The sequence below is a fragment of the Pezoporus flaviventris genome, unplaced genomic scaffold, assembly GCF_033815535.1.
Source record: "Pezoporus flaviventris isolate CSIRO_AGI_PZ_B2104156 unplaced genomic scaffold, CSIRO_AGI_Pfla_v1 ptg000010l, whole genome shotgun sequence".
NCBI lineage: Eukaryota > Metazoa > Chordata > Aves > Psittaciformes > Psittacidae > Pezoporus > Pezoporus flaviventris.
This window is the reverse complement of record NW_026892558.1, coordinates 5,333,911-5,358,516: the sequence shown is the minus strand read 5'-3', so window position 1 is coordinate 5,358,516 and position 24,606 is coordinate 5,333,911. Positions and strand designations below refer to the sequence as shown.

The 24,606-nt window shown below is 38.2% G+C and overlaps 1 protein-coding gene across 5 annotated transcripts in view; it reads left to right on the top strand.

The window, feature by feature from the left end:
- PIK3C3 (phosphatidylinositol 3-kinase catalytic subunit type 3) overlaps positions 1–23,451 on the top strand; it is a 72,362-nt gene extending 48,911 nt beyond the window's left edge. For 4 of the 5 annotated variants that reach the window (XM_061450587.1, XM_061450585.1, XM_061450584.1 and 1 more), the window contains 3 exons: positions 3,529–3,619; positions 18,269–18,394; positions 18,794–19,644. In XM_061450587.1, the coding sequence (XP_061306571.1) occupies positions 3,529–3,619; positions 18,269–18,394; positions 18,794–19,240 (664 nt within the window). In that variant the 3' untranslated portion in view covers positions 19,241–19,644. Of the gene's footprint in view, positions 1–3,528; positions 3,620–18,268; positions 18,395–18,793; positions 19,645–22,699 lie in introns of those variants that run through there. The other variant, XM_061450588.1, reaches the window with a different exon arrangement.
- Positions 23,452–24,606: the final 1,155 nt, after the last annotated feature.

The window sequence follows — 24,606 nt, the reverse complement described above, 5'->3', positions numbered from 1 at the left end:
ACCTTCATTGTACACATTGAACCTATTTAAAGATGTTTGAATCCTGTTATGTGTCAGTATTTCCCTTCCTCCCAGAATTCCCATTTTACACATCCTCAGTAGGATCCAGCAAAGAATAATCTAGCCCTAACATTTGAGAATTTTTGCAGGGTGGGGTTCTAGGTTGAATTGATCCTTCCTAAATAAGCATTTCTGCTATGTTGGTCGTGTGAGAAGTTTGATGTTCAGTTTGAGTTAGTGGGCTTAGGTGAGGACAAAGGAGTAGGAACTAGGGACATAAGGTGTAGTTTGGGCTGACATTTGCACTGTGGATGGGGATATCCAGCTGGCTGGACCAGAGTGTTTTTCCCCAGTCTGTTTCTCACTGGTATAGTGTACAGAGGAAACCATGTAGATCTGAATGAAAAACACTACATGCAGGAAGTAGAAAGCTGTGATGACTCTTGGGGAATGCTGATTCTATGGAAAGGTTGTAGCTAGGCAGCGCAGTGTCCATGTAGCCTCCTAAAAGCAGGGATAGGTGGTGAAGAGGGAAAAACAAAGGTGAAACTTGGTGGGATAAGGTCAGTTTTGCTTGAGCCTGGATTGCTAGGAAGGAATTTTGGAAGAGTAAATGCCATAGTTTATTATAGCTAACTGGGACATGTTAGTGACTGGGAAGTATATGGAGTCCTGAGAAGAAATGAGGTGGGGGGGAGGGGGTCCCAGTTATACTGCAGAAAAGGTAATTGCATTTTAAATATAGGAATTTGAGTTACACCAGGTAAACAAGGCTTTGATTTAGGGCTGCAGATAACTATACTTTCCTGTCCTGTCTCTGTAGGGGAAGTTTGAGACTGTGAATTTGATAGAGTATTGAAATGTCAACAGTCTAAATATTCAGTTGGTCTAGGACATCTATATGCAAAGGGGCTGGTAAATGTAGAAAAAAAAAAAAATTAAAGGAGAACTTAGGATCAGGCATATATTTGAGGAGATATTAAGCACTTAAAAGTTGCTGTTCCCAGGAAAAATGACAGTAAGAATTTTAACTTTTGTCTATTGTGGGTTTCTTTCTTGGTGTATATATATATATATATATTCTACTGAAAAGTATTGAAGTTAGTGTGTAACAAACTAGGATATCCTAGTTTTTACAGAACTTCCTTGGTTTTAGCACTTCCTGTTCTATCTCTGTTTCATCAACCTCCAGTGTAGCTGAGTGCTCATTTATTTTGTAAATTTATTTGTACTAAACTTTGAGGAATTTATGTGAGAAGGATTTAGGGTCAGGTTTAGGTGCTTAATTGAAGCTCCTTAAACCTAGAGAGACTGAGCTCCTAGTTCAGTCTGGCTGTGAATGGAGTTCAGCCATTCCAGAGGCCTTTGAAGTGTAGATGTCAAAGATGAGTGATATGACTTGCCTGATAAAGGTGTTTGCCTTTTACAGATCAGATTCCTAACTCGGGTGTTTCAGCAAGCTATCTACTAGACTTAGGATGCATTTGGGTTGTCAGTTGTGACCATCTTGGCGTATTTGTGGAGAGTGCTGCCTTATGCATAAGGATGAGAGCCAACTGTCTAAAGCAGGAAGCTTTTACCTTCTAAAATCCCTCTTTTTTTTTTTAAATGAATTTTCTAGAAATCTGTGAAACATGCAGGTATCCAAAAGGCAGCTAACAAATTTACTGAATAAACCTATTTTTATCCTTAGACTTTCATCTAGCTCATAACTGAGTTAAATATTGAGGTGAGGGTCATAGGAGAGACTTGCAGATAATATACTGAGCAGCTCTTCCCTAATTTTTGTCTCTTCCCACTCTTCCCCACAATGCCTTTTCTTAAATTCTGTTCTTTAATGAGATAATCTTACACTTCCAATGCTTTTACTTTAAACACCAAGAACCAGAAGTCTTCAATGTGTGGAATAGAGCCAGCTTTTAAGTGTCATCTAGCAATGATGCCTAGACCTTTGAAGTCTCTGTGACAAACTTCCACTGCTTAAATAACCCCAGTAAACTGAAAGCTCCTATCCTCTCTGTGGTTCAGGAGCCAAAAGGACTCTGGACTCCTGGATCAGTCCAGAGGGAGAACTACAATGGAAGCTACCCATGACCTAGAAAGATTTGAGGGATTTAAGTATGTTTATAGTGAGATTTGCTTCTTTCACTCAAGTAGAAAAAAAAACTCCATTGAAACCAGTGGTGTCTGTTCCTGGCACCAGAGCAACTTCACGGACAGATTTCTTAGCCGGATGTGAAACAGAATGGTAGTGTAACTTTTCTTTGTTTCTTTTAACCTGTGGTAAAAGTAGTTTTCATCATTCCAGCTCTTTGCCCCTGAGAAAGTGAAGCAGAACAGCTGAAACAAATGTGAAATAGGACACTATATGCACTTCTGTTGGGCAGAAGGTTTCTGCCCAATTTATTTTAAAGGGTTGTATTATAAAGAGTTAGTGTTAGGTAGTGCTAGTTCCAGATAATAATGAGGTGTCAAAAACTTTTAATGTAATTACACTTGTCTAGAGAGATTTTTCTTTGTTGTTGAGCAGTATTTACTTTGTAAAATACACCTATGAAGTAGTCCTTTTGTGTAGTTAAAATGCTTCATACTCCTTATATATATTCAGCAGCTTGCTAATAAACTATTTTGTTGCTAAGAATGCATTTCCTGTCATCTATGAAGCTCCTAGTCCTCTTAGCAAAGCAATATATCAGATTTTTAAGTCAGTTACATACTTTGTCTCTAAAAGGAGATCAGATCTCTTTATGGAGGAAGGGAAGGTTCAGTTTATGTTGAACAGCTTGAAAATTACCCTTTCAGAAAGCAACTTACAGCTAATTTCCTACAGGGGCAAAATGGTGTTCTTTAAGGGATTCACACTTACTTACAACACCATGTTAAAACTGAAGACTCTACTCTGACTTGTCTTTTTTAATGATTATAAATGATGCAAGTGCAGCATGCCTACCAGTGTTATTACAGCCTCACTGAGCAACTGTAGACTTGCATCTGGTTAAGTCACTTGTGTTCAACTTGCTACAAGAGGGTTTTGCCATAACAACTTGGAAAATAATTTCTCATAATTGTAAGGACTTCAGCTGTTGAATGCTTTATGTATTTATGTAATTTCTGTAATACCACTGTACCACTGATATCCTTTTTAATAAAAAATAATCTTCTGAATCGACATTCTAGAATCGTTAGTGTACTAGAGGTAGAAAATGGCATTAAATCTTACAATATATGAAAGCACAGTTTTTGTATTTGGTATGTCTCTGATTAAATGTTTTGACAATTTCTAGGAAAATGTAACAAAACCAAGCAGTCTGTTCAGTTTTGGCAGCTTGAGACAGTTTGAGGGTTAAACTTTCACTGCTAATATCAGTTATCTGATGTTTTTAACATAAATATGTTCAACTAAAGTGTTACGAATGCATCTCTGAAGCATTACTGTTTCACCAAGATGATGATGTGTTCTTAAATTGTTTATGAAATGTCTTTTGTACCATTCAGAAGGTGTTTTACCTAATCTGCTCTTCTGTTTAGGTATTCCAACTTGATATTGAACTTATTTTCTCTCATGGTGGATGCCAACATTCCAGATATTGCTCTTGAACCTGACAAGACTGTAAAAAAGGTAACTGAAAAGCTTTCCTTGTCCTTCACTAATGCAAGTCATGTCATTAAATTTTTCAGTTGCTTATAGCGACTTATTTGTAACTGACCCGAAAGTACTTACTCCTGATAAGTTTTGAGCAATTTCTAGAGTCATTGAAGTTAGAGATGGAAGAAGATATCTTTTGAGATTACTTAGCACATGTGCCCATAAATACAGATTTGCTCTTTATTGTCAATGTAGTAATGCACAGTCTGCTCTAGCACTCTCTTCTGAGGTACTTTGACATTCTGCTAACAACAGTGATCTCACCTTATGAAACTTGTGATAAGTGAAGCTATAGATTGACTATATCATGAAAGGTTGTTCCCGCTAGTCTAGGTAAGTCCTAAATAGTTTTATAAAACCAATCTACATGTAGACATAAAACCAGTCTGGTGAAGATTTAAAACTGGTAAACTGATGTATCTTCATCACCAGGAAGTTTTTGTTTATTGTGAAAACAAATAACATGCCCCATAATTCTGCATCAGCCTGAATCATTCTTTTTCATCTGATGTTTCAACAAAAGTTGACATTAAAATTACTGGATAAATGCTCATCTAGATTTCATTACACTTATATTTTAGGCAAACATTGGCTTTTTTTATAACCTGATTTTTAGTGAAGGCCTTTCTCTTTTATCTCCACAAAAGACATTGGGGAGCCTGTGTATCCAATGAAAATCAGTTCAGTGTGCTTTTTATTTGAACAGTGAGTTTTCTTTAAAATAGGCTGTTCTTCAGTGCTTTAAATAAACCATGAAAGCAGAGATTCAGAATTTTTAATATTTCATGTTCTAATGCAGTTCCCTTACAGAAAAATTAATTGCTACACTAACCAAAGTTTTCCTTTTGCCTGCAAGAATTTGAGCATTTCTGTTCAGTTTCTTGGTTTCAAATTGCTGCAAAGAGTTCATGTAACTATTCAGTTTAATTTCCAGAAAGGCTGAGCTAGCCAGAACTGCTGTGTTTTGTGGTAAAGTTAACAGCCCTCCTTCCACTTGACTGTTTTCCTGAGAAACTGACAATTTTAGCTTACTCACATAGAGGATGGGAGATAGAGGCTTAAAGTTAGAAAACTGAAATGGTTCAATACCTACCAAATGTTGGGATAACTACATTTTTGTGGCAACACCTTCCTTTGAAGGAAGAGATACTATGTTTTCAACACATGTCTGTGAATTTCGTCTTTATAAAAATACACGTTTGGTTCTGGCTACCTGTTGAAAAAACGGAGAGAAGTAATTTTACTTCCATGATATAGTAGGGAGGGGAAAACCTTTTAGATTGCAAAGTCTGCAGATAGATATGGTATAAATCCTGGGAGAACTTGAAAAATGTATCTACAGGTAATGCAGGGGCTAATTTTGGAGTGTTTGTCATGGAGTGAAATAACCATCAGGTTGATCTCTTTATGATATTTATTGACTTCCAGGACTGCTGGTTCTTTGATGTTTGCAGCAGTAAGTTTGAGACTTGCTACATGTTTTAAATCTTGCTCATCTCTGTCTGGAGTTCACTGTTGCTTGACATGATAGTGCTCATTCCTGCCTTGTGAGCTCTGACATTTTTTTTATCAAATGGAGTCTCCTATTTTTCACTGCCGATCAGAGAATCATAAAAAAGGTTTGAGGTGGAAGGGACCTTAAAGCGTATCTAGTTCTAAACCCCTGCCATGTGGGGTTTGCCTGCATTAATGTGCAATATTCTTGTTTCTTATATTTTCATTGTATTTTATGGTGGTAAACTCTGTAGACAAAGTGCAGTCCAATTTTATATTTCTTTCTGTAATTAATTATAAAAGGATATCAGATTCTGTAAAATTTTTTGTGGAAGATTGCTTTAATGTAGCAACATTTGAGTATTTCAGTCGTTTGTAAAACACTTTTACTCCATATAAATTTCCTGTATAATTTTCTTGAAATAACAAATAGAGATACAGAATTGCAAGTCAACAGGTCGTTTCTCCAGCTGGTATGTTACAACTCATTGATAAAAATCAAGATACGTAAAGCATGATTGTATTATATCTGGTTGCAGATCATGGAAGGAAGCAAAATCTGAAGGGAAGTTCTAAGAGCTGTGAATTAGATAAGTGTTGTTGCTTCTAAATTCCCTTACAAAGTATAAATAATAGTGCCTTTTTTGCATTAAAAGAACATGAGCTTAGTTATGACAGATCACTATTAGATCAAATGCAGCAATTAGTTACTGGGATGCTGAGCTCTGACAGCGGTGCAGCTTGGTGAACTGTGACTTCTAACCTCATGCTAGGTTCAAGTCTATCTATTCAGAGGCTTCAAAATGTGAAAAGAGCTAGTACTGAACTAATAAAGCAAGTATTTTCGATAAGGAATGCAAATAACTTTCTCATTTTCAAATTTAAGAGGATAAGATTTGCTTTTTCAAAAAGTCTGAGTTTATTTCCTGAGTCTTGTACCTTTACAAAACAAAACTCTCACAGGAAAGTATTATCAGAAGGAGAACAAAATTGTTTAGCTTATTCATAAACATTTTCTTTGTAATTCATAGACTTCTCAGCCTTCCGCAAGTATTGTTTTATATATACTCTCATGTTTTCTAACTGCTCAGCTGTTTTTCAGTCCTTTTAACTGCTGAGGTTTGACCATTTGGTTCAAAAACGATGCTTTGAATATACTCCTTGAATTTTGTGCAAAAATAATACACCTTAATGAGATCCCTAAAGTGTAGGTGAACAGATGGCCCTTCCATAAAGCAGTTGTTGACATTATGATCTGCTGAATGCATACACCTATGTTCAGAGCTTCTGTGACAGTAATTGTTTTCTTTAGTTCTCAATTTTTTATTTTTTCACTTTAAAAGAGGTTAGCAAATTATAGAATCAGAGAAACCCAGACTGCTTTGCTTTGGAGTGAGCCTTAAAGTGCATCCAGTTCCAACCCCCTGCCATGGGCAGGGACACCTTTCACCAGAGCAGGTTGCTCGAAGCCCCTGTGTCCCACCTGGCCTTGAACACTGCCAGGGATGGGGCAGCCACAGCTTCTCTGGGCAACCTGTTCCAGTGCCCCACCACTCTCATAGTGAAGATTGCTTTCCTAATGTCTAATCTAAATCTCCCTTCTGTTAGTTCAAAGCCATTCCCCCTTGTCCTGTCACTACATGCCCTTGTGAAAAAATCTCTCTCCAGATTTCTTGTCAGCCCCTTTACATACTGTTCGCCATTCAGGACCTTACACTTGGCATTATTGAACTTCATGAGGTTCACACTGGCCCACCTCTCAAGCATGTCAAGGTCCCTCTGGATGGCATCAATCCCTCCAGCATATCCACCAAACCACAAAGCTTGGCAAACTTGCTGATGGTGCACTGGATCCCACTGTCCATGCCACCAACAAAAATGTTGGTCATTGTTGTTTGGGTTTATTTAAATAATGTGTTAGAAAATACATTCTGGTTATTAAATAACTTCTAGCCTGTTTCAGTTCAGTTATGATCTTTGCTTGTACTAGTTCAAAAAGGAAATGAGATCTTGTATCTCTTGGGCTGAGTGGCAAGTTTGTTCAGTCATTTAACAAGATAATGCTGTATCTTGTTGTAGGAAAATTGAATAAATGCTTTCAGCATCTCAATTGATTTTTTATTTTTTTTTTTTCCTTAAAGCTAAACAAAAAATCCATATATATTTCAACAGACTCAAATTAGCTAAAGATCCATTTTGGACTGACCTGCAAAATTAAATTACCTTTGATGTGTGAGTCAAGTCAATAGCCATTTCAAATGTGCTGTCACTTTCACGGAAGACAAAGGTGAGGATTTACAAATATTTCTGTATCGAAGAAGGTATCCTGCTTAGTAGGGTAGGTGGAAGCTCATAGCCAGCACCTTCCTTATTGGTGCTGTAGTAAATCTCATTCTCTGCTTTGTAGAGCCCTCCTTGTTGCTTTAGGCAGCTGGTGAGGCAATGAGGTCTCTCAGGCAGCTGAAGTCAAGTCACTGAGGTAACTGGATAATTACTTTTACCTAAATCTAACGATAGTACAAGTTCATTATTAAGCTACAAGGAAAATTGTATTGTGAAAAAATAAAGAACTTTCTTGTTTTTAAACAAAGGAATGCTTACTGACGGGAGTATTATGCTTCGATTATTTTGGCAATTTCTCATACAGACGTTTTGATACTGGAATTTTTGGTAGGTGCAGCCTTACTGCTGTTACTAAGTAGGCATGATCTATTTTAGAGATTGTTTCTAAAGAAAGGTTTTTCTTTAATGGTCACAACTTGATTCCTCAAAGCAAAATCATTGTGATGCTAGGTGGTAGTTCAAGTTCCAGACTAATCTTTAGCTTCAGGAAGTGGCATAATGTGTCATCCTCACATTGATAGGCAGGGAGGTGCTTTATGTTGAATATCTGCCCACTGGTGAAAGATACATAAAGATGTAAAAACGGACTAGAGAGTAAAATCACCTTTAGAAATATTTTTGGTGTTCCCCTTTTCTAGACTTTGGAAAAATAATTTGAGTTTTTAGGGCCAGAATAAAGGTCTGTTTATTGTAATCATATACATACTCTAAATAAAAACCCAAATGTATACCATATGATAATGATGTCTAGAATTGAAACAGACTATATGAAACAGATTAAAGAATACTACTGTCATTTTGTTTGGCTTGATTTCTTATATTGTCTTCTGTCCCCTCCTCTGATATGTATGTATTGTAACAGGATGCTCGCTAGACTAGTTAGAAAAGATGGTTCAAAGTCAGCAAAGTTTCTTATCTTCAGACAAATAAGGGAACAAACTGAGATCATGAAAAAAACTATTACGTGGAACATGCCCTCTTTGGTGAGGCACTGGGTGATTTGAGTTGTGGTTGGGGTTTTGGTTTGTTTTTTTTTTCTAGAATTTCAGACTGATGGATTGTATGAGACCTTTTAGAAAAATGTTGATTGCAGAAAGCACTCTTACAAAAGTTTATCCCTAACCTGAGGGACAAAAGGGGAGGCAGGATCTTTATAATTGGAGACAGTTTTGCCAAAGTATCATCTTCCAGTAAGAATGTGACATCCCACAGACCTGTCAGAATATAATTATATAATGAAACTTAAAATCTAACTGAAAGAATATTGTCCAGTTGTCATTTCTGTCCAGTAGCTGTGAAATATCTTGGGAGAAATACGTACTGATTGAAGGCAGAATTGGAAGAGCAGCTTGTACATGTGCAACTTTCCCATAAAATGTTATGCCTGTTTAGCATGGGGTGTGTCACAGAAAGGTATAAGCAGAGCTGGATGCTCTGTTCCTGTCATCTGTGAACATACTTTGACATTCTTGTTCAAAAGTGAGCAAGCTCTGCATAAATGGATTTTACTTCTCAGAGGAAGATAACAATGTGCGTATTTTCTCCCTGTTAGCATGAAAAGAACCACAAACTCCCAATGACTTCAACAGGACATGTGGATTTTAGAGCATACCAGAATTGGACACTACCTTCTTACTCACTTTGCTTTCAGAAATTAATCACTGCTGACCTTAGCAAGGCATTCTCACACCTAAAATTGCACTGAGATTTGAGTGAGTCAGCATTGGCCTGAAAGCAGATATTTTAAAGTTTCATAAGTATGAGAGTATATGGAAAAATATGTTTTCAGCCAGCTATCCACTTTCACTGTGTATATCCAATATCAACAGATGAATTGGCTCATACCTTTCATGCATGAAAAACTTGTTTTAGTGACTCACTTCTTCAGTTTCTGTCACTGTTTTTCCCCATAAACCAACCAACCAAACCATAAAACAGTAATTACCAACTACTCAGTGTGCCCATTCTCAAAACCCTAGGAGCTCTCTGCAATTTCTTGGTGTTTTATTTCATAGTAAAATGTTTGTCTTTTTTTTTTTTTTTGACCAAGAAAAAAGTAGCTGCAAAACTTAAAATGAGTTGTCTTTTTGATCTTTTCATCTCCTTTGTGCTCTCCATACTATTTATAAAGAAAACTGTCAGTCTAGTGTGCTTCACCTCATGGTTGGTGGCACGATCTCCTACTGCCACAGTCTGATTTAGGCTTTTCTGAAAGCTCACTTTGGCTCAAAAATGTCACAAAATGAAATTAAATTGAAAAGTAGGGGAAGAGTCTCCCCAGTTTGCCTCTCCCTTTCTGTGGCCTCTGAGGTAATTGCCTTTAAATTTTCCACTCTTTGCTTATGCTTTTCCACTTCTCAGTTTTCAGGAAAAAGGCTGGTCTGAAATATCTTTATGTTGACTTGTCAGTGCATAACTGATAATACAATGAAGATTTATTCCACCCCGCCAATGCCTTTTTTTTCTGCCAGTGCTACTTGCTTTTTCATTTCCAGTACAGCTGCAGCACTAGTTGGTGATTGTCGGGCTTTTTTTTTTTTTCTTTTAAATTAGCCAGTGCTATAAATTTAAGTGTAATGACTAAAATCTGGAGTCAATTATATATCCAGTTTTGCGTAAGGAAGAGGCAGACCATCACTTTTCATATGTAGCTAGTGCATTCAGCACTGTCACCTTCTAACAAAAAAAGCTTTTAATTTTTCCACAAGAAAGCCAGATGGCTTCTGTCTGTCCTTCATAGCAAATTTGACCTTTAAATGAGAAAACATCAGGGACCAGTGATTCATTGATGCACAAAAGACTCAGCAGGCATTAAAGGACAGTGTCCTAATTGACTGAGCTGTGTTTCAGATGCCCATTGACTGAAGAAGGTGCTGTGTAAAGGTGCTGCAACTGTTTCAGTCACAGGCAAGGTTATCGTGAACATAGCACAAATATCTGGCTTACACCAAGCTGCTGTTTGTGAAAGTTATACCGTTCAGCTTTAACATTCAATGCCTTTGGGTGGACACAGAAAAGGCTAACATCAAACTAGTGAGGAGAGTGGAGAATTTTCCTTCTTATGGAGTGAAACACTGAGAGCAGTCTCTGTTTCGCTGTCTATGCAAATATTGATAAGAAAATGAGTAGTATAGTTGTTTGGAAATCAGCAAGAAGAGAGGGCAGACATGTTTTGTTCCTTTTACATTAAATAAAGTAAAATTAGTTTTGTTCTACAGGTATAAAAACTGAAGCAGAGATACAATTTAAGTTGAGGTACATAAATCAGAGCTCGGCTGTGTTTAAGACTTGCTAGTTTTGCCAGTTTCTTTGCCTGGGTTGTAGTAAAACTCCTGGTGTTCTTTACCCTCCTCTGGCCTGCCCAGGAATCAGTCAATGGATAATTGAGGGTTAAATTCACAAGTTAGTGAAATGGAAAGGAATTCTAATCTGGTGCTTGACATGCCGTTTTAGGCAGTGTATATCTGTCCCTCTTCGCCTGACCAAAAATACAAGTATTTGTTAAAAGGTGAAGCTAGAAAATATTTCTGAGATTAATGCCAAGAGGAAATTTATAGGTGAAATAAACTCAGTTTTGCTCAGTTTGAGCGTCTGTGTTTCAGTATTTGTATTTGCTTGCTCCTCTGTGAAGGTTTATTCTTTGTAAAAGTGTCCCATTGACATGGAGCTTATTTTGCACAGGCAGACATTCATCTTTCTGTCCATTTGGGTAATGTGCTGCAGCTGCACACCCAGCTTTTCTCTATCTAGACTGCTGATTCTGAATGTATGTTAATTCATCATTTCCAACTAAAAAGATGGAATAAACATAGCAACATGAACCAAGTGTGAGAACATGCCTGTACTCCTATTGCTTTATATCATGCTGTCTGTTCATAAGCTTTTGACCAGTATGGTGAAATTCTGAGTTAGAACAGTATCATCTTTGTGTAGAAAGCAGCTGAAACCCTGATTTTCATGGAAGCTCAATTTAGAGACGTTCACTAACATCTTTATTGGCGTCTATTAAAAAAAAATAAAAAAATTAGAGAAGCCTGCACAGGCCTGTCTGGAAACTGCATTTTGTTGAAATCAAAGCCTTGAAAACAAAAGCTATTGTTGGAATAGTCTTGCAAATGAAATTGTTCATGCAAATAGAACATCTGAATAGTTTATACTATGAGTTGCTTTCCCTGTTACTTGCAGTCCAAACAAGAAAGTGTTTTACTGAAAAAGAAAATGTGGTAAGGGTTAAGCCAAGCGTTTAATGCCAGTTTCTGGTACATGAATGTTGGGTGCTGACTCTGTGTAACAATTATAAGGCAAAACGGTAAAAGTAATAGTGAAAAAAACACTAAATTTTGTCATTTTCTTTTTTTTTTCATCAATTGATTTTTATCTGAGGTTTTAGCAGTAGTCGGGGTTCTTACACCCAATGTGTATTATGACCCAATGAAAAAGGACACTGAAGTTTCTCTTAAATTTAAGCAGCTGACTTTGCAATAAGCAATCCCATATAGGAATGATAAAATTATGTGGCTAGGAGTCATAGAAAACACAGGCAGTGCTGCTTAATGTTGCTAGAAAAATAAATACTAAAGCAGCCACCAGTATTCAGAATGGCTGGTTTGCAGCTTGTTTGAAAATGAAACAGGATTGAGAAAAGTTTCTCCTATGTACATGTCATAAGTTACCTCAAAATGCGTTACTACCTTCCTCAGTAACTATGAAAAGCATAGCTACAAATGTTAATGAATTAGGGAATTGGTTACTGTCCTGAAGTTTATAAAAGCTTTCTAAGAATTTCTAAAAAGTTTGCCTTAACCTTGAGTCTTAACTATGTAATCTGTTGTAGGCAGTGTTTTAGCAGCAAGAAGATGCTTGCCAGTACAAAATAAAAGTTCCTTCATTTAATACGACTGGTCTGTACTGTACAGTAGGTCAAACTTGACAAAAAGAAAACAAAACCATACAAATCTGCTTATTGGTGAGAGAGAGAGGGCAGTCTTGTCATTAAGAAGCAAAAAGCATAAATGAAAATCTTGGAACTTTGCAGTGAAGTGCATTTACCTGCACCAGCACTATCGCCAGCTGGGTTTGTGTATGATCTCTCAGTCCTAAGCCTTGCATGCTACCAAAAATATAAAATACCAAAAAAGAGAAGTGTAAAGTTGGAATTTCATTCAACTGAATGAAGACACAGGCCTGCCAGTATCTCAGACCTTTAACTGCAATATTTAATATGATGATTAGGGTTTTAGTTCTCCTTGAAGACATTTTAAACAAAAGTTTAGTGTAAGTTACCAGCTGTTAACACTGCCTGTTATTCTGGTAGATATTACAGTCTTTCCCTCTCAGTTAACTAGCACCTTCCCTTTTCTTAGTGAAATGTCACATCAAATGTAAATATACATAAGTTTTACAGGTTTGAAATTTCATATCTTTAAAACGGAGGTTTGGTTTATTGGGGTTTGGGGGGATTTTTTTGATGGGAAATGTGTTTTCCATGAAACAGTTTAGTTTCTACTGCAGTCTTTATCTCATGATGTTCTACATCCCTATAACTTTATTCACCTACCCCAGAATTCAAGATGTGGCATTCCTAGTTAGTGTTTGCTCTGATGATGCTGTGTCATCACAGGATCCTGCGTTTCTTTACAACAGACAGATGAAGTGACCACTTGGCTTTGGGTTGAGGTATTTTGTTTCACTCTGGCAGGTAGAGGAGGAGAGGACATTGATTCTGATTTTGATTAGTATCTCACGTGGTGTTCGTGGTTTGGGTTTGGGAGTTTAGGGGAAGCGTTCAGCAGTATAGTCAAAACTGAAATCTGTTTTTGTTATTTCACCCCCTGCCCCTGTATCTTAGCCCCTTAATCCTTATGTTTATTCCAGAAAGCATAACAATGTATCTTCAAACTGTGACCTGATTATAAATAGAATGTGTAAATGTAATTGTAGTTCCTATTAAGGATAAGTGCTGCATAAGTTTATCTTTGCATTTAAGAAGGCAGAATCTTTTAATTAATGCTTTAACCAGCGTTCTCTGCAGATACTGCGAAATTCATTGCAAGGAGCAACAATAATGGAATGTAACTGACTGTATAATAAAATTTCTAGTCATATAACTGCACAACCCTGTGCTTTTCTTCTTTATTACTAACTACCTGCTGGGCAGGGTAATAGGAAGTGGACAATTTGAAACCTTAAAATTGAATCTCAGTATTTCTATGGACTTTCTAGTTCTTTATCCATCCTTTTCATCCTTACACATTCAAATTCTGCTCTTGAGACATGGTGTTTAAAATCAGTGTGTGTATGTCGTATAGGGTTTAAACTTCCCTTTAAGGAAACAAAGCAAAGCTTTAACCAGATTCATCAAGTATGTTTCTTTTCTGTTTGACAAATACTAATGAGTAAACTAAAACAATTCACTTAATTTAAATGCCAAAGTGAGAACTGTTGTGGGACATTTTTGATGCCTTTATAGTAGCCATTCTTAAGTGTGTAGCATGAGATAATTCTGTAACTCACTGGAGTTTTACCCCTCCAAAAATAACCTTTTTTTTTTTATATACCATCCAAATGTCTCGTCCTACTTTAACCTCCTCTGTGAGAAACTGTTCACTTTTGAAATACATAGTTTACTTTGGAACTCAGAGATTGCAAATAATAATTACTGCTGGTATTGTTAGAAGAACTGTAAGTCGATGTATATGAATCTTGCTGCTGCTGTTGCAGCTTGGGAGGTAATTTGTCATCTTGCCATGTTTCTTCTGGGCTAGATTGCAGCAGTCAGTTTTAATTTCAGTGCTGAAGAACTTTCATGCAGAGATCTAGTACTTTACAGCATTTGATCTTGTTTAATTGTGAACTGATTTTAAGACCTAACTGTGGTTAAATTTCTTTCCACATGTATCACTGTGCCAGTGTGTTCTGGGGAAGGTGGGAAATGAGTTTAAGTTGTCATTAATTTCATAGAATGAAGCTGCATCTTGGTATGACTCACTGCAAAACTTTCTGTGAAGTTCTTCTATGAACCTGTTATAAAATCACTGAAGTTCTTGATTGCTAGAGTTGTGTAGAAGACCTTTGCAGTGTTTTGGCTTTCAAAACTGCAGTTAGGAATTTTGATGAATTCTTACTACAACGCTTTTTCTATGAGCATGAAAATAGATCTGATAGAAGCCTGTGCTATAATTTGGGGAGGTATTTAAGCTTGTGCATAATTGCCAGCCTGTAGATAGTCAGTTGGATTCTACTGTTTGCTTCTGTGGCTGTCAGGCCTTTAATATATCTGTGGGAGATGGGTAAACTTCCTTCTCATGGATAAACTTCCTTCTCATCGTGTTACTCATGAAGATTAAAGTTCTGTAATATTAGTCTGAAATATATTCTAAATCTCTTGCTGGTACTTGCTTCCTTGAGAATTTGAACTTTTATTTGCTAAATTTATCTTTTCATATCTATAAAACTTCTTTTTGAGGGGAAGGTGAGGAAAAACTCCATGCTTGCTTGCTTCAAAAATACCAGCAACAGTTATAACTTGAGTGAAGCAGCATTATTTTTACTTACTTGGCAGGCAAACTTTTTTTTTTTTAGTGTAGTACTAAAGGGCACTATTCTGGAGTACATTGCATTTGAAAAGAATAGAGAGTAATAACTGAAATATCAAGAGTATTTTGCTGTGTTAAAGAGGGTGATTGCGTGTGTGATATCCTTGGTGCAAAGAAAGAATACAAAACGAGAGGAGAAAGTAATATCTCATAGATACAACCTTCTTAAGAACATTGTTGAAATTGGCTTACATTTTTGTCAGTGCTTAAAAAAAGTGAATATATAGAAAATATTCAGGATAAACTTGATTCAGTCTCCTTAGTCACATCCAGGAGAAACTTAAGATGCAGCTCAAATCGTTCGATATTTGCCTGTATGAGAGAGATTGCTGATGGACAGTTCTTTAATGTAAAAAGCTTTAATGAGCTCAGCGGCTTGAGATGGAAATTGGACAAATTCAGATACAAAATAAGTCACAATTGTTAAATAGGGCAATTAATCATTGAAACAATTTACCTCATATGTGCAACATTGTCTCAGTATAAAGACTGCATAAAAGAGATTCTCTCAGATAAACGACGAGTTACATACTTGATGTTTGATACCATTTTACCTGGCTCATTATGCAGGAGACTGAAGCAGATGAATAAGATGGTCTCCACAAGAGCTCTCATCATTTGAAATTTATGAGAATGAAGCATGTGATTAGATGGCAGCAATTAATTTTGTGCAAGTAATGTGAATTTGCTGGGCAATTTTCGTGTTGCGATGAGCACTACTTTGTAAGGTGACTAGTAGTTTTGAATTGCGGGATAGAAGTTATTAGAGAATGCTAGGATCTAGGCTTGTTGAAAGAGCTTTAAACAAGATTTCAAGGGGGAAAGTGATAAAGCCAGTGTCACTAAAGATAAGCCTGGGACCAGCATGCCAGCATTTGAGGGATGGTGTGCTAGTGAGGTCCTTTGGTCTGCTATCTCAGTGGAGATAGTAGATGGAGATGATGCAGCACAAAGATGTGAGGGTTATTTGGTGTGTTAGAAGTACCTGAGAATGGTTATGCAGGAATTAGGACTTCAGTCCCTCAAAAAGGCGGCAGGATCAAAAGCCCAGCTGAAGTGCATCTACAGCAGTGCAAACAGCATGGGCAACAAACAGGAGGAGATGGAAGCCACTGTCCATCAGGATAGCTGTGACATAGCTGCTCTCCTGGAAACATGGTGCAATGACTTACACAACTGGAGTGCTGCAATGGTATCTGTAAACTCTTCAGAAGAGATAGGAAAGGAAGGAAAGGCAATGGGGTAGCCCTATGTGGTAGGGAGGGTTTTGATTGTGCAGAGCTTAGTGGTGGTGACAGTAGGGTTGAACGTTTACAGATGCAAATCAGGGAGAAAGCAAACAGGGCAGGTACCATGGTGGGAGTCGGTTATAGACCACCCAGCCAGGGTGAAGAGGTAGACAAAATATTCTTTAATGTTCAGCTGGTGCAAGTCTCACTATCTGTAGTCTTTGTTCTCATGGGGGATTTCAACTTACCAGATGTCTGCTGAAAATACAACACAGAGGAGAGGAAACAGTCTGGGAGGTTCCTGGAGTGTGTGGAGGAGAATTTCTTGACACAGAATGAGCCAGCTAGGGAAGGCACCTGCTGGACCTGTTGCTAGTGAACAGAGAAGGACTTGTGGATGATGTGGTGGTTGGAAGCTGTCTTGGGCACTTCTCAGAGAAGTAAGATTGAGGGGTCAGCAGAACTGCCACCTTGGATTCTGGAGGGCAGGCTTTGGCCTGTTTAGGAGCCTGCCTGGCAGAGTCCCTTGGGAGGCAGTCCTGAAAGGCAAAGGAGTCCAGGAAGGCTAGGCATTCTTAAAGAAGGAATTCTTCAAGGCACAGGAGCAGCTGTCCCATGTGCCAGAAGATGAGCTGGTGAGGAACAGACTAGCCTGGCTGAACAGAGAGCTTTGGATGGAACTCAGGAAAAAAATGAGAGTTTATGACATGTGGAATAAGGCAACTCAGGAGGACTGCAAAGCTGTCTTGAGGTTGTGCAGGGACAAATCAGAAAGGCAAGGCCCAACTAGAACTTAATCTGGGTGCTGCTGTAAAAGTCAATAAAATAAGTTTCTCTAAATACATTAACAACTAAAGGAGGGCTAAGGAGAATCTCTGCCCTTCATTGGATGAGGGGGGAAACATAGTGATAAAGGATGAGGAAAAGGCTGAGGTCCTTAGTGCCTTCTTTGATTCAGTCTTCAATAGCAGGGCCAGTTGTTCTCTGGGTACCCAGCCCCCTGAACTGGAAGACTGGGACTGGGAACAAGATGAAGCCCCCATAATCCAGGGGAAAATGGTCAGCAACCTGCTACAACACATAGACACACAGGTCTCTGGGGCAGAATAGGATCCACCCAAGGGTACTGATGGAGCTGGCAGAAGCACCTACTAAGCCACTTTCGGTCATGAGCCATGAACAATCCTGTCTCATTGGTGAAGTCCCAGTGGACTGGGGGATAGCAAATGTGATGCTAAGGGGAGGGGGAATGTTTATCTTTGAGAAAAGGAGGCTGAGGGGCAGACCCTATCGCAGGCCACAGCTACCTGAAAGGAGTTGAAACTGGGGGTTGATCCCTTCTCCAAGAGAGTAGCAAGCAATAGAATGAGAGGAAATGGCCTCAGGAGCAGTCCTGAACAATTGATGTGGAATTACTTGGTTGGAACTCCTAGAAGGTCATGCACTGCACCATGGTAAATACTCATGGGTCAAGGCCTTGCCAAGGCTGAAATGGGAAATTACAGCTATTGCTGTATTCTTAATTACAGTTCATTCAGCTTTCAGTTCACACACAAAATGCAGGCACTAAGGAAAATGTGTTAGTGATACAATAGTTAAAATATGTTGCTGTTAGAAGGAGAAACAACAGTGTCTCCAGCTGTTCATGGATGATGGATGTGATCAAATTTAATGAAATCCTCACCTGCCACATAAAGGTCAGTTTTGACAGGGTCGATTTGCTCACCCCGTCCTCTCATTCTGTATTCTTTATTGCCTTACAGTTTATGAAAGGCGGCAATATTATCTGAAAATAAGTTCAGAATGAGGAAATGTTACAAACTTTAAAAAATGGTTAGGATCGTCCAGACTCTTCCAACTCTGTAGTTAACATGCGAAGTTGTGTGCTTTTTCTGAGGTGGCATTTTATTCTTGTTTAATGAACGTTGAATTAATATTCATCATCTCTGTCCCCATTCCAGGTGCAGGACAAGTTTCGTTTGGACCTGTCTGATGAAGAAGCTGTCCATTATATGCAGAGTCTAATCGATGAAAGTGTTCATGCCCTCTTTGCAGCAGTGGTGGAGCAGATACATAAGTTTGCACAGGTGAGTTACCTTCTCAGTTGGTGGTCTCTGTGAAAGATGAGTGAGATGAGAGGTTGCAAGTGGTTAGTTCAAGACTTAACTTCATTGTTTATTTTTTGTTTTAGTTAGTTTCTCAGAAAGTTAGAAGTGTGTTCTTGCTGCCAGGACCGGAGAGCAAGCTCTTAGTAGTCCTAGAAACATTTTTAATGCATCTTAGCAAACATGCTGAGTGGGATGTAACTGATTGTATAACCAAAGTAAGAACCACAAATTGGAAACATGGAGTTCTGAGGGAACAATCCAGAACTTCCTTAGCTTTCATTCCCAAAATAAATGATTGAAGATAAGCTTCGTTTCTTTCCTACCTCTGCTAGACTTCCATAACTGTGCATTCCAGCTAGTTTTTTTGATCATTAACAGGCACAGCAGATTGCACAGAAGGGGCCAGGAACTCTTCACATAACAGCATCTGTATCTCCTCCAACATTGCACTGTACCACAGAACATGATCCCCACCGGCTATGTGAACATTTATCCCTTGTGTCAGAGGCCTCAACACAGATGGAGATCCTGAGGGATAATGCAGTTTTTCAGATTTGGGGCTGTAGGAGGTGGCTGAGACCTCTCACTGGGACAGTGAGAATTGGGCTCCTTGCTTGTAGGAAGTGTGCAGTGCTGGAGTGTGACCAGCAGGTTGAGGGAGGGGATTCTCCTCCTCTTGTCAGCTCTGGTGAGGCCCCATCTGCACTTCTGCATCCATCTCTGGGGCCCCATCATAAGAAGGACATGGACCTATTGGAGCAAGTCCAGAGGAGGCCACAAAGATGCTGCGAGGGCTGGAGCACCTCTGCCACGGAGACAGGCTGAGAGAGCTGGGCTGGTTCAGCCTGGAGAAGAGAAGGCTCCGGGGAGACCTTAGAGCAGCTTCCAGTACCTAAAGGGGTGTTGGAACTAGATGATCTTTAAGGTCCCTTCCAACCCAAAGCATTCTGTGATTCTATGGTGAAAACCAGGAAACTTATCTAAACATAAAAAAATCGTTATTTTTAACATGGGGATAATCAGACACTGGGAGAGGTTTCCCAGAGAGGTGGTAGAGTCTCCTTCTGTGAAGGTACTTGAAATCCAATAGCACAATATCTTGAGCAACTATTTGTGTTGGATCCTGTTTGAGCAGGGAGGTTGGACTAATGGTCTCCAGAGTTCCCATCTCATGCATTATCTGATTCTTGCTAATGGTCTGGGGTGGTAATAAATTACTGTCTCCGCTATTTTTATTATTTCAGTTTATTCTTGCTCTAGTATGGGGGATGAAATGTTTAACCCATGCATATGTGCTGTGTTACTACAAGCCACAGTAAGACAGTAAGATGTTTACCTCTCATGTTGAATACAACTCTGTTTACAAAAGCATTTCTTCTTTGAATTGGCTGTGTTTTTTACCTAAAGCCATCTGACATACTTAGTTTGTGTTTATCGTGGATTTAAGATACGACACTGTTTGCCTAAAGTATTAGACTCATGACAAGAAATGGAATTGAGAGTAAAAATGAAACTGGTCTGAAAAGCCAGTCATTATGCCAGGGTTTTTTCATTGATTTTTTTTTTTTTTCAAAAAACTGATCAAATTCTGATATAAACTATTTTTATGGTTATCCATTTTGTAAAGGTCTTCCAACTAATTTGTTGTTTCCTGCAAACTTAATTTTTATTTTGAAGAATTGCACAGGCATGCAGGGTAACAAGCAAAAATGTAATTTCCATCTGCATATATATTTAATAAAGGTGATCTTTCACATGAAGTGAAAAAAATGAGTGTAATTATATGAAAATGTTGCAAAATTTGTTGTCATTCATTATGGATTACTTTGAGCATAGGGTGGAGGACAGTAATTTAATAAGATAAAGTGAAAAATTCCTAGCATATACCTTGGGGTTCAAGAAAAAAATAATTACAAAGATTCAAGATTAAAATTTTAAATGCTTCCAATATATGTGTAGACCTTTATTTTAATCACATACTGACAGTCACTTTTTATAAAGGCATGTGTTTTATTTCATGTGTTTTAGGTGACTGCCAGCCTCTCCCTGTTAATTGTTACGGTATTTGTGAAACTATTACAAAGTCAGAGTTTACAGGTTTGATTTAGGTGACCTTTTTCCATTCAGCCTTGTTCTTGCTTGACCTTTCTTCAGCATTTACAACTGCTTTTAAAATCATAGGATATATTCTTTCAGAATACTTAAAAGTACACACGAATTTGAACCCCAGGCTTGTAGCTCCCAGCACTGGTGTTGTAAGCAACAGGCTGATACATACAGTGTGCAGCAGACACCGACTGCATCTTCCATTCATATTTTGGGGAGTTAAAAATCAAGCCCACAGTGTGTATGGCACTTTGGGTACCAAATAAGCTGATGTGACAGCTGTGTGCAGGCCTGATCCAGTTGTCTCATTATGGTGTTTTTACCTTCCCAGCTTGGCTGATGCTGGGTTCCATCTTGGATACTTCAGGGATGTTTCTCCTGAGGCCCTCATGCACTGCTCGAGTTTGCTCCCTCATGATTTAGCTTTCCTTTCTACTTCTGGGATTAGGTACCTAAAATACAAACCATAGTTGCTTCTAAGTGCATAAGGCATCTCTTGGCTCCATGTGATGTTAGATTGGAGTTCAGATTATTGCCTTCATTCATGTTCAGATTACACTTGCACACTTCCCTCTGTTTGTAAGGACCATACAAAAAGAAGAATCACAAATTAATCAGCAGTTCACGAGTTTTAAGAATCTGAGCTCTATGTATTTTTAAAAAACTTACAACTAATCCATCGCAATTAAATGTAATTAATGCCTGTTCTCTTTATATTGCAAGTGATATAGGATGCTTTATAGTGGTACTTAGTACTTCATTAGTCAAAATCATTATCTTTTTGTCTGAGGCAGTAAGAATATGCTGGAGCCTTCACAGTCTGTAGATTGTTGAACAATTGAACAATTAATGCGTCATTGAGTTTCTTGTAAGGAGGTCATCCTGCACAATGGCCAGCTGAAGAGGCCAGTGGCCTTGCTGTCAGTAGTAATGTAAGCTGCCTTAAAAAACCCAACCAAGCTATACATAAGTATTACAACACATGCTTAAACAGCAGATTTCAGCCTCATGCCATCCAATTTTTTATTTGAAATGCCCTTCAACCATTGTTGTTTGTTTTTCAGTAGGTATTCGTCCTTTACTGCCTCTCAAAATAGGCCAAGAAGGAATCTGTCTACTGAAGTAGTTAAGAGCTTTTAATAAGGCTGATTATTATATTAACTGTGTGTATTAGTATTCTATGTGTTACTCTGTAGTAAGTAAAGCTCTTAAATAAAGCAATTTAGATATTTTGGTATCAGCTTGGTATTGTTCTTTTGTAACACTATAGTAAACTGAGTTCAGTTCAAAACTGTGTCATGAAGCCTTTAGTATAGTTTCTGATGTATCTCTAACCCATTATACTGTCAGATATTTTACAGAGCTTTTTATGTTGTACTTGTCTCCTTAATGGTTATCAAAAAAATGTTGTCTCAAAAGTAAATAAATTTAACATTTAAAATAAGCTAATAGTGTTGTACAATAGTGCTCAAGAGGAGAAAAAGCGCATAGTAATTCTAGTTGGTACTAATGAAGACTGGATGGCCATTTCTCCCTGGAGAGTCATTTTCATCTTAGCAGCATTATATATTTCTGCAGATGAAGGAAACAATCTTCAGTTGAAGTGACTAATTTCACATTTTTACATTACTAATTTCACATTTTACTTGTGAAGTTAAAAGTCAATGCAGTTGCATTCAGGGCTCATGTTAAGCAGTGTTTAAAAAAGGAAGACTGGGGGATAAGGGGTGTCCCACCTAAAATGTAGCTGTGCAGTCTGGGGTTGTGCTAATGCTTGGCTGCTCTCTGCTTAGGAGCAAACTCAATTTAAGCTGTAAATGTTCCATGGTTTTATAATATCTCCAAGCTGTGGTCGCAGTGCTGCTGCATCCCAGAATGCAGCTGTGGTTCATTTCCCTCAGGACCAGGGCTTCTGTTTCCTCCTAATGGATGCCAGAATAAAAATGGGAACATCTACCAGCAGGATTGTGTAGATTGAATGAAAACATTTGTCAAGGGGCAGATAGAGCTGGTTCCCATGCTGTTTATTCACCTAAAGGATTGTGAAAATTGCCTGCCTTTAGGTGTTTCGCCATGTTTTTAAACATGTTCAATTTACGTGTAACTTAAGAGTACACCACTTTGAGAGCAAACCAAGTTAAATAAATGCTGTGCTGTGTGTTTTTTGTTTTCTTTTAGTATTGGAGAAAATAAGCCTTTTGCCTACCTGTGGTGGAAAAAAGCAAATGCTCAAGAAAGAGACTTTCTCAAGCCCTTGTGGACTTCACCAGTTTTGGAAGGCAAAAGCTGCAGGTTTGGTAGCATGAGAATAGAGAGTTCAGGAGGTAGAGAAGCTTTCTGAGTCTCTGTTCATTGAAGGTTCAACGCCAGCCATTATTAAAAGGAAAATGGCTGTTTTGTACCATCCTTGGGGCTCAGATGCTGTGGCATTTTTTTCCACTAAAAACATTTGAGCCTCAAAGGCTCAAGCCAAAGGTAACTGGAATAGGCTGTGGTAAATTGTTGCACCTGCTATATACTTTCTTATTTAAAAGTAAAATCACTGCTGTACAGAATATAAGTATGCACAAAGTTACAACAGTGAGGCTACAGTTCGTCCATGCAGAAAAACCACGGTAGTGGTAGTCCCCTTTCTTCCCTTCCCACCAACTTTGTTCCTTGTGTAAGTTCTAAATGTAATTCATACGCTCCTTTATTTCCCACCCTGGGCAATGTTACCGTTTAGAAAGGACAAGCATTTCTTCCCTGCTCAAAAAAATGTTTTCAAGTGCTGATAAGTTAGCCAGCTGTAGGCAGCCAATTAAATCATCACTAACAGGCTCAGCAACCAGAATGCACAGTGAGCGGTTCATTATTTCACACTTTAACTCTGAATATTTTCTGTACAGTGATTATATATTCTTGACTCTAATAAACTCTTTGTTGTTGCAGTCTTGATGTGTTCTGGTTTGTCTTTTAATCTTATGTGCTGAGACATGGTGTACTAAAGGATTATGTTTATGATTCTTGGCTTTTTGCAAGGATTTTCACTTCTCAGTTTGCTTGATGCGGGAATAAGGCCCCTGATAAAATGACTTCTGTGCCACATGTTGAGTTCATAATGAATTTGGTTTGAATGCTCAGCAATATAATTAGCTCTTCATGAATGTGTGGATGTCTTCAAAGGGTGCTATTATACTCCTGTATTTTTTTGTAATAATGACTTAAGTCAGGAAGAAATTCCTCCCAGTTAAAAAGATAAGGAGGACAGATTTGAATTTGAATCTGAATCTGACTAATATTAGTGAGTCAGTCATGCTTTCTGCTTTTCTTCACTAGCAAACACCAGAAGAGCTTTGGTGGAGAAAACCCCACCGGGGCTGTGATGGGCCTCTAGTTATGCATTACCCAAATTTGCTACTTAAGAACAACATTGGTTCAGCCCCTCTTTTCCCCTGTGTGTGCAACTTAGAGGAGCTGTTACTACCCCAGTTATTTAGCGCGTGTGTTAGCTGGCAAAACACAGTGCCACAGCGGAGCCACAGTAGAACCTCTTACCTTTAGCTGACTCTTTACGAAGTGGTAATTATCATTTTCTTCTGACGTTTTTTAGTCTTCTTTCATCTGGCAGAAATACATATTTCTCTACTGCCTCCATTTCCCAAGAACTCATTCTGCATGCTGTGTTTTATAATATCTTCCAAACGTATTTCTGAGAGCACGGATTTTTCAGGCATTAAAAGAAAACTCTGCATGGAAATATGTGGTTTTTGTTTTGAAGGAGCATTGTACATGCTCACACAACTTTGATTTGTATGATGTGGCCACACTTTTATCTGAGTTCTTGACTCCTGACCCCCAGCTCTTTCAACTATATTGTAGGATTTTTCTTCTGTTTCTTTTGAAGAAAACTTCCCCCAATTAGCCCAGCACTAATTATGAAGGATACAGGCATGAGCCATTCTTTACCAGCTGACCAGACCATGACTCCTCCTTAAAAACCAAAAAGACATCATCAACTTCATCCTACAGCACATTCCACTTTGCAGAAAGGTTTATAAAGTGTTCAGTAACTGTTATAAACACATGACAAATTAATACATGGT